A 12673-nucleotide genomic window follows, 5' to 3' on the forward strand; every position below is an offset into this window, starting at 1 on the left:
AGGCATTTGGTGGTGATGTGTCATAAGGTTACACTATATGCAGCCTTAGGGGGAGATTAACTCTAGACCACACACACACATCATTGGATCACGGCAGATTGCTGACCGAGTCAACCTCCTTTCCAGAGGGGTGACAGAGAGAGGAAGAGACAGGTGAGACACAAGGGGCTAGAATGGCTGAAATGCTCTCCATTTGAACACAGACAGCCACTGCTACTAGTAGAGAGGTATCCCTAGGTAGGGGTCCCTGTTGAAGTATGGCCACATCTCCAAGACAGAGCCAAATGTACATGCTGGAAAGCTGTTTGGGAGTGTTCTACTTAGTGATGGTTGTCGATGAAATGATGCTCCGAAAGGGACGAGTCATTGGTTGACAGCTCACGAAAAAATGACTGACCTGGTTGACGGGCTCGTTGAAGTTGGTGATCAGGCCAGCACGCAGCGACGTCTTCTCATCTTCTGACAGAGCACTGGACGGACACACACACACACAGAACTAGGTTACAAAATAATGCCAAACATCAACGCAAACATCTTTTCAATACTCAATATCCATTTTGAATTAATTGACTGCTTCAAATGTGTTATCAGAAACGCTCTCCACTCTGATGGAATTGTTTGAGGCCTCAATATGCCAGAGGAAAGGAGGGGGAGGCACATTGACTGTGTGCAATTCCTGTCAAATATCACAATCTGCTTCTTTAGTGAGGCGGTCAGCGAGAATGACCCTGGTATTATTACATTTCCACACTCTTCCATTTGAGAGGGAGAGGAAAGCCATGGCATTATCAACTGCCTGACACAGCACCCAGCTGATATCCTGTGAGAGACGCCTTCTGCTTTGAATCCAATTTCCCCAGGGAGAGAGCTAGCGCCACAGCGCAGGCTTTAATATAGAGGGCTGATACGACATGAAGATGACAGAGTGCAGCAGTGAGGGATAGCTCTGTCCCTGTATGAAGCTATTGTATACACTGTCCCGGGCTAACACTGGAACTGCTAAAGCAGTCATTTTGACTGTTCATAAATTAAACATTTTTAAAGTCATGCCCCCCTCCGTTCTTGACTATTCCTAAATAAGTCCATATAACACTGTCGTTGTTAGAATCTTAAATATCACAAACATAACTGGAGTTTAACCAGTTTTAGGAGGGCATGTCATTTTTTGAATGGTTTTTCCCCGTTGCCCCTACTTCTCCCCACATTTGAAAGTGCAGTACCCAGCTGATGATCACCTTGATAATTAACTCAAAACTGAAACTAATTTCACACATAATAGATTAAATAAATGAAGTAAGGTATGATGGAGAGAATGGGTGAGTTGAGTGAGGGGAAGCGAACTATGCATAATTATGTAATCACCCATTGTGAATGAAGAACAGGGCGAGCCAGTCTATTGTATTGATCTGTTCTAATTATAATCTCAAAAAACGGTATGTACCCTATATCAGTCCACACAATGTGTTTTTTGGTTTTTACATATAGCCTACAGTAAAACTAATGAAAATGCTATTAGATTGAAGGAGGTCCCTCGAGGCCCAGCGGTTCTATTGTTAGAGGAAGCGGGAGGGGGGATCATGGAGAGGTAGGAATGTTAAGAAGAGGGAGGAAGGGAAGGTGGCAGCGGTGGATGAGAAAATAGGAATTGAAGCAGGAGAGAGAGGGGAAGAGGGAAAGGAAGAGGGAGGGCTTGATTGAGTCTCATCCTTGTGGAAGAGAAACAGAAGAGAGGGGATTAAGTGAAGTGTAATGTGAAGAAGGGAAGAGTTGCCACATCCCATACAAAGTAGCAGAGATCCTAACCCCGGTAGAAGTTTGTGCGACAAGCCCGCAGATAGTTTCCCCCAGTAAATTGGGCAACTTCTGTAGGCACTGGGTGCATTAAGCGCAAAGCAATGGCCAGGAGTTCATTGCACCTTCCACAGCAAGCAGAGGTGACAACGGCTTTGTTCGACAAATGATAATGAATTACCCACACCTACAAAAGAAAAGAAGGGGGGACTTTGGAAGGAGAGCACTAAAAAAACAAAAGAATGGCTGGAGATTGCAGAAGCAGAACTGATTGTCTTTGAGGTGAGGTGGTTAAAAACAGTCTTTGTTCTGTGGACCTGTAGGTGAACTTGAAACATTAAGCTGGTCAGCAATCCCATAGGTGTGAATGGAGAATTACCATCCCATAGGTTGTGTCTGTATAATACTATCAGTATGGCCTACACTAGATGGACTTAAGAGAATGGCGCCAATGAATAGCAATGTGAGCTCACAAAACACACACAGCTGAGCCCAATCGATTGGCAGAACTTGCCATTAATACTGAAACGTGATGATGGGAGAGGTGTAACAGGCGTGGGGAAATATTTGTTTTATCGTAAAATGGCGAGATGACAGAGAAGACGAGACAGGACCATAAGGAAAGTGAAAAGAATGGCGAGAAGAACGGAAAGAAGCAAGAGAAGAAGAAGAGGGAGGTAAAAGAGAGAAGGCTTACTTTGGCGCGACTCTCCTCCAGTACCTGTCGATGCCGTTTTTGAAGTAGAGCACGGCAAGCCATCGGACGTTAACGTCCAACATGTGGTTGTTGAAGATATTCTAGAGGACAGAAAACATAGGGCAGCGTTTAAATAACTTAGTAGGTGGGAGGAATCAATATTATTTAAATCACTGTGATAATGTCCTTGGCTGCAGCTGGAATTTCACAGCTATCCAAGGAGTCGTTTCAGAAACTACACAAAGTGCTTACATTCTTGGGTTAGGGTCTGGTTTGGAATTGGGCATTCTTACGGATGGTAGCGTCCCGCCTGGCCAACATTCAAAACACTGAAATACTCATAATAAACTTTCAAAATATACAAGTGTTATACATCGGATTAAAGTTTCCCTTCTTGTTAATCCAGCCACTTTGTCAGATTTCAAAAGGGCTTTACGGCGAAAGCATACCATGCGATTATCTGAGGACAGTGCCCTGCTTACAAAAGCATACAAACATTTTACAACCAGGTAAAAGAATTACAAAAGTCAGAAAAGGCGATAAAATTAATCACTTACCTTTGATGATCTTCATATGTTAGCAGTCACAAGAGTCCATGTTACACAATAAATGTTTGTTTTGTTCGATAAAGTCCCTCTTTATATCCCAAAAACTTGTTGGCGCGTTTGTTCAGTAATCCACTGGCTCAAAGGTAGTCACGACATGCAGATGAAAACATCCTAATAGTACCTGTAAAGTTCGTCAAAAGGTGTTTATAATTAATCCTCAGGTTGTCTATTGTGCAAATAATTGATAATATTTCAACCGGACAATAGCGTCTTCAATAGAAAAGAAAAACAACGAATGGTGCGCAATCGGTCACGCGCTCAAAACAGCTCTGGTTCATTTAGAGTCCACTGAATGAATGTTCGGATTCTTCCTCATTTTTCAGAATACAAGCCTGAAACAATGTCTAAAGACTGTTGACATCTAGTGAAAACCATAGGAACTGGAATTTGGGTCCTATGCAAATACATATTGTATAGGCATTCAATAGAAAAGTACCCACATCAAAAATATCCCACTTCCTGGATAGATTGTACTCAGGTTTTCGCCTGTCATATCAGTTCTGTTATACTCACAGACATTATTTTAACAGTTTTGGAAACTTTAGAGTGTTTTCTATCCAATACTACCAGGCATATACATATCCTAGCTTCTGGACCTGAGTAACAGGCAGTTTACTTTGGGCACGTTTGTCATCCAAACTTCAAAATACTGCTCCCTACCCAAGAGAGGTTAATAAAGCCACACTGGCTGGCTGCTTATCTTAGCTGTCCTATAAGGTTTTTTTGAGTGACAGAGCGAGAACCCAAACTTTGGGCTCATTAAAAAAAAGATGCACCAGCACCCGATGTGAGTTCGGGTGAGGTGGGGGTGCATGAGAGGGGCATGCTGGGAGCTTGCAGTCTGGAGTACGCACCTGGCGCCAGACTGAGACAATCACAGCAGAGTGCTGCCACACTCCACTATACACACACACACTTCTCTCAGCAGGCGAATTGAAGGGTGAAGCTGCGTTGAGTAGCAAACCACAGGGGTGAGTGGGGGCAGAGTACAACAATGTTCTCTGTTATTAACTCAGTCCTGACTGTCTGAATACAGCAGAGTTCTAGGCTCAGAGCGGATTCAAACAGTGTTCTGTGGGTAACAAAAGCAGAACCTGGCAGTGCAGCCTCAGTTGGGTGGCTGATGTGGCTATGGTTGCAAAGGGAGGATATATTACTGGAAACTTTCAAAAGTTTACCATTAAACTACCTGAATTTTGGCATCTTTCAAGGATTTTACGTAATATATCACAAGACATCCAGTGGCCCCTTTGGGTACTTCAGACTATCACAGGTGTCTGTAATAATCTCTGGCCCTCTGCGTGGCCTCATCACATGTAAAATATATGAAATATTGTGATTTTAAAATAAATACAAAGCCGCAAAAAAACATTAACCATCAACTTAGTGAATACAAATGTATATTTTGTGTGTTTTTTTTTTTACTATGTCAATATGTATTCGCTGTCAATGTTTTGTCATTGTCATTTTTGTGAAAAAAGTAAAGTTGGAAGAGTTCATTGAAAAGAATACCTCTGTTGATTAGATGCTTTTAAAATTAATTAGGCTATTTTCTCTTGAACCATAAGGTCATGGACAATGATGCAGTGCATTCGGAAAGAAGACTGTAATCGCTGCCAAAGGTGATTCGACAAAGTACTGAGTAAAGGGTCTGAATACTTATGCAAATGTTATAGCAAATTTATAAAACAAAATAAAAACTAAAAAATGTCTAAAAACCTGTTTTTCTTTGTCATTATGGGGTATTGGTTGTAGATTGATGAGGGGGAAAAAACAATGTAATAAATTTCAGAATAAGGCTGTTACTTAACAAAATGTGGAAAAGTCAAGGGGTCTGAATACTTTCCCAATGCACTGTAAAATGTATACTATGTATGAAAATAAAAAATTGTTATTCAAGTATAAATTATTAACGTTTTTATTTAACCTTTATTTAACTAGATAAGTCAGTTAAGAACAAATTAATATTTACAATGAAGGCCTACCCCGGCCAAACCCTATCTACGCTGGGCCAATTGTGTACCGCCCTATGGGACTCCCAATCACAGCCGGTTGTGATACAGCCTGGAATCGAACCAGGGTCTGTAGTGACACCTCTAGCACAGATGCAGTGCCTTACACTGCTGCGCCACTCGGGAGCCCACGTTAAAAAAGATTGGCATAGATTTTCTGTTGTTTCGAAAAATTACTGAAGATTCTGGAAACGTTGGTAAATTACGGGTAGCTAACAACCACCTACTGTAACAAGGTATTGGATAGCTGATGGATAGAGATCAACAAAGACCATCTACAGTACACTGACTGAATGAGGAGAGATGGTGAGGAGGATGGGACAGATTAGATTTCTTTACAGCCTCTGTGGAGTATCACACACACACAGTATCCTGCTACTATGGTTTACCCCATGGCTCTAACAGCAGCACAGTGACACATCAACCTGGGCTAGACTGGGGCATTGTGTGTAACCTAATGGTCTATCATTTGTGACAGGGACTAATGCAATGTGACAATGAGATAATGACAGTCAAGGTTAGTGTACAGCTGAGCACCAGTGAGCATCCCATCTATTTCTCTGTCACTATCTCTACCATTCCTGTTCATTTGTTTTTTTTTATTTTTTATTATTGTAGTGAGGGTGGGGTGATTTGTTAGTAGTGATCGTAATCAGGGCAAAACTGCCCACAGATATTATATATGGAAACCACACAAGCTGATCGCCGATGCCGATGCCGTTGCTGCTGTTGTTATTATTGATATTATTCATATCCAGCCTTCTTTGACATTTGAGAACCCAGTTGCATATAGTATCACATCCCCACAGCTTTGCATAAATCAAGATGATCCAAAACCACAAGAGAAGCATGTTGGGCCCACAGAAGGGCCTACCTTTTTAAAAATGTCTGCATAAATTGACCCAAAACTTTCTGGCCCATATCCTATCCATCATGTAATAATTAGGGGAACAATCTTAACTTGAGGAACTCAAAGCTTTGCACAAATCAATGGATGATGTGTGGTAAGCTCCAGTATAGACGTTGGTGCCTGTGTTTGCTTGTGTGTGTGTGTGTGTGTGTTAGACATACCAGCAGTACAGAATAGAAGCCAGGTTGTGTCTCCCACTGTCGTAGCTGCTCCTCAGCAGGCTTCAGTAGAGCGGTATCCTGACTGGTGGCCTGGGTCAGGGCCTGTAGGACCACCGAGCTGGCACTCTCCATATCCATACCTAGAGATACCTGGGGGTTAGAGAGCGAGAGAGAGGACAGGGGTGGAACAGAAGGGGGAGAGGAGAATGAAAGGGAGAGGGGATGGAGACAGAGGGTGAAGAAGAGAGTGTGAGGACGGGAGAGAGAGAAACAGTGAGAAGGGTTCAGCACCACCTTCGCATAACATTTTTACAGTAGGAATATGGAAATGATTAAACTTCTGTAGAAGGCACAAGGCAGACATTATGCCTGCACAAATAGACAAATAAACCAAGGAGATCTTTACATGCCTCTTCAACCCACCACCCCCCTCCCCTCCTTCCATCATCACGGTCCTCTCTCGCTCTATAACAGATCACACTGTTCTTAAAATCACTCAGAGGCTAGAATGGTAGTCCCAATGACACAGGCAGGCACAGCCTGACACAGCAGAGCAACACACCTGGTCCTCATGCAGGCAGCACCCTCTGCAACTTAGAATGATTTCCGTTAATCCTACAGTCGAAACTGCCTGACTTGTAAATTTCAAAAAGGGAGACCCGAGTCAATCTACAATGTTACTCAGAAGAACTAACAATGATACTCCCAGAAGAAATAGGCTATACAGCTCTCTGTCTGTACGGCATGACTTTCAATTATTTCTCAGCATTGCCTGAAATAACTTTAAATGTTTCATGTTTTTACTACCCATTTGATAACGTCTACATCCCAGCAGATTTGGTTGTTTTTAGGGAGACAGGGAAGTAAAAAAAAATATTTAAAAAAATGTTCATGTCAAAAAACTAAAATCTGCTTTACCCAACTGTGTGGAGACCGAAGGGGCCCCCGGTGTTATGTAAGCCTGAGACCAGGTTTGATCATTTATAAGTCTAAATTGAATTAATGATGATAGACACACAGGAAGTTTCTCGTTACATAGACGCCCAAACCACTTTTTGATTCAAAACACAATGGTGAGTTCTATAACCAGTAATAAATCAAATGGCACATTGGAAAACAACATCTAGTGGTTAAAGTCGAGATGCTGCTGCATGCATATAGATAATATCCCCATAATCTAAAATAGACGTAAAAATGGCGTGGACAATTTCCTTCCTATTAACAGAAGTCAGACCTTGAACTTAAACTTCTTCACCAGCTCAGTAACATGACAGTTTGTCATCAAGCCAGATACCAAGATATTTGTAGGATGGAAGGAAGTCAATTTGTGTACCATTCAAACTAGTCATTACAAATTCATTTAAAAGTGGGTTATGGGACCTACAAGCTATATAAATAACAATTCAGTAACTCAGTAACAAATATATAGCTTGATTAACATTAAGAATACCATTTACAGATTGAAAATAACGACAACAGCCACCCTCGAAGCAGCGTTACCCATGCAGAGCAAGGGGAACACCCACTCCAAGTCTCAGAGCGAGTGACGTTTGAAATGCTATTAGAGCGCACCCGGCTAACTAGCTAGCCATTACACTTCGGTTACACCAGCCTCATCTCGGGAGTTGATAGGCTTGAAGTCATAAGCAGCGCAATGCATGACACACAACGAAGAGCTGCTGGCAAAACGCACAAAAGTGCTGTTTGAATGAATGCTTACGAGCCTGCTGCTGCCTACCACTGCTCAGTCAGATACTTGTATGCTCAGTCAGATTTTATGCAACGCTGGACACGCTAGATAGACTAGTAATATCATCAACCATGTGTAGTTAACTAGTGATTATGATTGATTGTTTTTTATAAGAGAAGTTTAATGCTAGCTAGCACCTTACTTTGGCTTACTGCATTCACGTAACAGGCCGTCTCCTTGTGGAGTGCAACGAGAGGCAGGTGGTTATAGCATTGGACTAGTTAACTGTAAGGTTGCAAGATTGGATCCCCGAGCTGACACGGTGAAAATCTGTCGTTCTGCCCCTGAACGAGGCAGTTAACCCACCGTTCCTCGGCCGTGTTCTTAACTGACTTGCCTAGTTAAATAAAGAGTAAATAAAAGTGTTAAAAAAATAATAATAATTTAAACATTTGGCCAAGTAAGTGTCCAAAAATACAGATTTCCGATTGTTATGAAAACTTGAAATTGGTCCTAATTAATCGGACATTCCGATTAATCGGTCGACCTCTAGTTCCAACATCTAGTGGAAAGCCTTCACAGAAGAGTGGAGGCTGTTATAGCAGCAAAGAGGGGACCAACTCCATGTTAATGCCCATCATTTTAGAATGAGACATTCAACGAGCAGGTATCCACATAATTTTTGTCAAGTCGTGTATTTCTCAATTGCCTAAATAGCTAATGAGTCAGTTAGTCTAGCCTTGGCCCAGACTTGCTTTCTTATCTAGAGGCGGTCAGAGTACAGGACAGTACCATGGATTAGTTTGTTTTTTGACTCGAAATCGCTTGAAAGGGGCATATTTATCAATCAGAGGTAAAAATGGATGAAAAGTGGCAAAACAGTGTCTGGTATGTATAGTATAAAACAGCTCTGCATAACAGATGACGGAATGCCTGGGGTGAGAATTTCCACGTACACAGTAGACCACAGCAATAAATATAAATATTTTGGCTTATGGACACTTTTAAGAAAGCATTATGACATAAAAGGTCTTACATAAATAGCCCCTTTTTTGCCCATCACATCTGAAAATGTTGTAGTTCGCAATGGCAACATCCTTATCCATAATCAAATTATTCAGCCAGGTCTGTGAGATAACCAGAACTTCTGGGCTAGTGTCATGCACCCAGACATCCATCCAGAAAGTCCAGTTTAGACATCAGGCTTCACACATTTATATGTAACAGTTCAAGCCCTCTGCGGGGCTTGAAAACAGCAGGAGTATCCATGGTGACAAGAGTCAATCGAACTGGATGAGATAGCCACAATAGGCTTCCTGATTGGATTGAAAGTTGCAGAGCTAGTCGTAGAATTCAGGTAAATGTGCACAAGATTACTATGGACAATAGCCTTACGCTTGTGGACACATGTAGCAAAACATTAGCTTGATATAATTCTATTAATAGCATAGGTGGAGCAAATAATAGTGAGTTCCAGCAGCTAACAGCGCTATCAACTGAAATGTAATTAACAGGCACAGAATGGCCATTTAAAATACCCTATAAACACGGGAAGCTGTGGTGGAATTATATCGCTGCGATTTAATGAGAGTAGATACATTTGAGGAGTTAAAGGCAATGAAAAGTCAAAATCAGGAATTTCATTAAATTTTATGATATTTCGATTCAACCAGATCAAAGTATAATAACCAAAGTATGAAAAATGACCGTCGCTTCTACATTGACAAAGTGTGATCATAAAAAGTTACTGATCCTTGCCCATGTCAAACATTTGGATTCAGGAGGGGGGATTAAGGGGATAGGGTGACGTCACTAACTCATTTTAATACACCAATGGTAACATGATAGTCGCTTACCTAATTTAAGTACCGGCTTATAACCAACATTGGAGAAGGCATGTTAGCGGAAGGGCGTGGTTTATATAGCTACTCTACTGGTGCCAAAATTTTACTGTAGGGTGTCAGCAAATATAATTATAAGTTTACACTATTCATCTATGGCAAAGATACTTCAGACGTGCCAAATGGGAGATGTATATAAAAAAAAATGTAAAAACAATTGATGCAATTTCAATGTTGTTTGTTTGTGTATCACCAAATTTGCTTGAAAGGATTTTACGGCATCCAAGTCGCTTAACATAGGCGTTTCAAAGAGCTGTCAGCCAAGATTCCTGCCCACTCTGCCGGTCTTCTCAAACATCCTGGTAGTTAGCTATGAGAGATAAAGTACTTTTTCTCAGGGAAAAATATTATGGGTGACATTTAGTCACTCAAAAGGCTATTTTTCATGGGAATCAGCATGACTGTTCACAACCATTAAAAAGACAAAAAACAAGCTGAAACGCTTAGGCATATCAAGTAGGCTAGGAGAGTAAAATATATGATAATGTAAACGGGCAATCCGGGATTGGTACATACATGTTTTTACTTTTAATACACACACACAAAGCTATGCGCCCTCGCGTTTTATCCACATATCCCTTTGAAATTCATACACAACACTGCATATCTTCAGCAATGGATAAAAGCCACTCGTACACCAGCACTTGTGCCATAAAGCTACAAGAACAGAGACAGACAGCCAGAGCTCAGAGCGCAACGTGTGCAGGGGAAGGCCTATTCAGTAAGGAAATCAGCTTTGCTAGACTGCCATCTAGAGGCATGAAGAAATTAGAATCCAAAACACCAAACAAGAGAGAATGCTGTTGTGTAGGCCTACAGAGTAGCCTATGGTGATAGACGCTAAACTCAGTACAAAGAAGTGATAAATATCATACAGCAGCATATTTGCAACACATTTTAAACTAACCCAAGCTGAATCTCAATAGCCTTTCCTCGACTCCTCCAAACCTTCACTCACTTCCTACTCAGTCAGATGGAAGTGAGAAGAGGATTCAAGGAGAGGAAACAAGTATAAGAGGAAACATGCTTGTTAGCAATGAGTCATGTCTGAAAAATGCATTTAAATTCACTGCCAAAAGAACACATTAGAACACATTTATTTACTTATTTTTAGAGAATAAACAAATTGAGATGGAAAAGTGTTTCCAGTGTAAACTTAAATGACTAAAACCAGATAATGTAGAAAAGATAAATGGAACTATACATTTTTAAATAAGATTATCTTTGAATGAAAAATAATAGCTAGACAGTCAGAGAATTTAAAATAAAATCTGCATTCAGGAGTATTTTTATCATGGCATAGGGCCCCCACAGATTTTGTTATGTTTGAGTCACTCGGAATGCATAAGCCATGGCAAAATGTGCAGAACTGCAGGGAATTAGCTTTAAACAGCTACAATGTTAGCCGTAATTAGGTTGTCATTATGGGAAAAGGAGGGTCGAACATGCCCCAATTCACATCAACAGGGCTGTAGTGGAGCGGGTCGACAGTTTCAAGTTCCTTGGTGTCCACATCAACAAACTACTATGATCCAAACACACCACGAAAGGAGACTGAAAAGATTTGGTACGGGTCCCCAGATTAGAGGTCGACCGATTAATTGGAATGACCGATTAATTAGGGCCAATTTCAAGTTTTCATAAGAATGGGTAATCGGCAATTTTGGATGCCGATTATGGCTGATTATATTGCAATCAACGAGGAGACTGTGTGGCAGGCTGACCACCTGTTACGCGAGTGCAGGCATCAAGGAGCCATGGTAAGTTGCTAGTTAGCATTAAACTTATCTTATAAAAATCAATCTTAACGTAATCAATAGTTAACTACACATGGTTGATGATATTACTAGTTGAACTAGCTTGTCCTGCGTTGCATATAATCAATGCCGTGCCTGGAATTGTGTCACTTCTCTTTCGTTCAGTGTAAGCAGTCAGGGTATATGCAGCAGTTCGGGTCGCCTGGTTCGTTGCGAACGGTGCGAAGACCATTTCTTCCTAACAAAGACCGTAATTAATTTGCCAGCATTTTACATAATTATGACATAACATTGAAGGTTGTGCAATGCAACTGCAATATTTAGACTTAGGGTTGCCACCCGTTCGATAAAATACGGAACAGTTCCGTTTTTCACAGAAAGAATAAACGTTATGTTTTCGAAATGATAGTTTCCGGATTTGGCCATATTAATGACCTAAGGCTAATATTTCTGTGTGTTTATAATATTATAATTAAGTCAATGATTTGATAGAGCAGTCTGACTGAGCGGTGGTAGGCAGCAGCAGGCTCGTAAGCATTCATTCAAACCGCACTTTCCCCCGTTTGCCAGCAGCTTTTCGCAAAGCTTGAAGCTCAGCGCTGTTTATGACTTAAAGCCAATCAACTCCCGAGATTAAGCTGACAATACTATAGTGCCTATAAGAACATCCAATAGTCAAAGGTCTATGAAATACAAAAAGGTATAGAGAGAAAAGGTCCTATAATAACTACAACCTAAAACTTCTTACCTGGGAATATTGAAGACATATTAAAAGGAACGACCAGCTATCATATGTTGTCCTGTTCTGAGCAAGGAACATAAACGTTAGCTTTTTTAGATTGCATATATTGCACTTTTGCTTTCTTCTCCAACAATTTGTTTTTGCATTATTTTAACCAAATTGAACATGTTTCATTATTTATTTGAGGCTAAATTGATTTTATTGATGTATTATATTAAGTTAAAATAAGTGCTCATTCAGTATTGTTGTAATTGTCATTATTACAAATAAATAAATACATTTTTTAAATCGGTATCGGCTTTTTTTGGTCCTCCAGTCATCGGTATCGGCGTTGAAAAATCATAAGCGGTCGACCTCTAATCAAAACCTGTGGCCGGATTAAACACATCCACTCGCACCTATTG

The 12673-nt window shown here is 40.8% G+C and overlaps 1 protein-coding gene across 1 annotated transcript in view; it reads right to left on the reverse strand.

Moving 5' to 3' along the window:
* The window catches only part of ipo11 (importin 11), a 239190-nt gene that overhangs the window by 218230 nt on the left and 8287 nt on the right, over positions 1–12673 (reverse strand). Inside the window, exons 2-4 of the mRNA XM_024418169.2 lie at positions 6180–6329; positions 2489–2589; positions 398–470 (exon numbers count right to left, since the gene is read on the reverse strand). Of these exons, the coding sequence (XP_024273937.1) occupies positions 398–470; positions 2489–2589; positions 6180–6317 (312 nt within the window). The 5' untranslated portion in view covers positions 6318–6329. The remainder of the gene's footprint in view (positions 1–397; positions 471–2488; positions 2590–6179; positions 6330–12673) is intronic.

This window comes from Oncorhynchus tshawytscha, linkage group LG04 (assembly GCF_018296145.1).
Source record: "Oncorhynchus tshawytscha isolate Ot180627B linkage group LG04, Otsh_v2.0, whole genome shotgun sequence".
Classification (NCBI taxonomy): domain Eukaryota; kingdom Metazoa; phylum Chordata; class Actinopteri; order Salmoniformes; family Salmonidae; genus Oncorhynchus; species Oncorhynchus tshawytscha.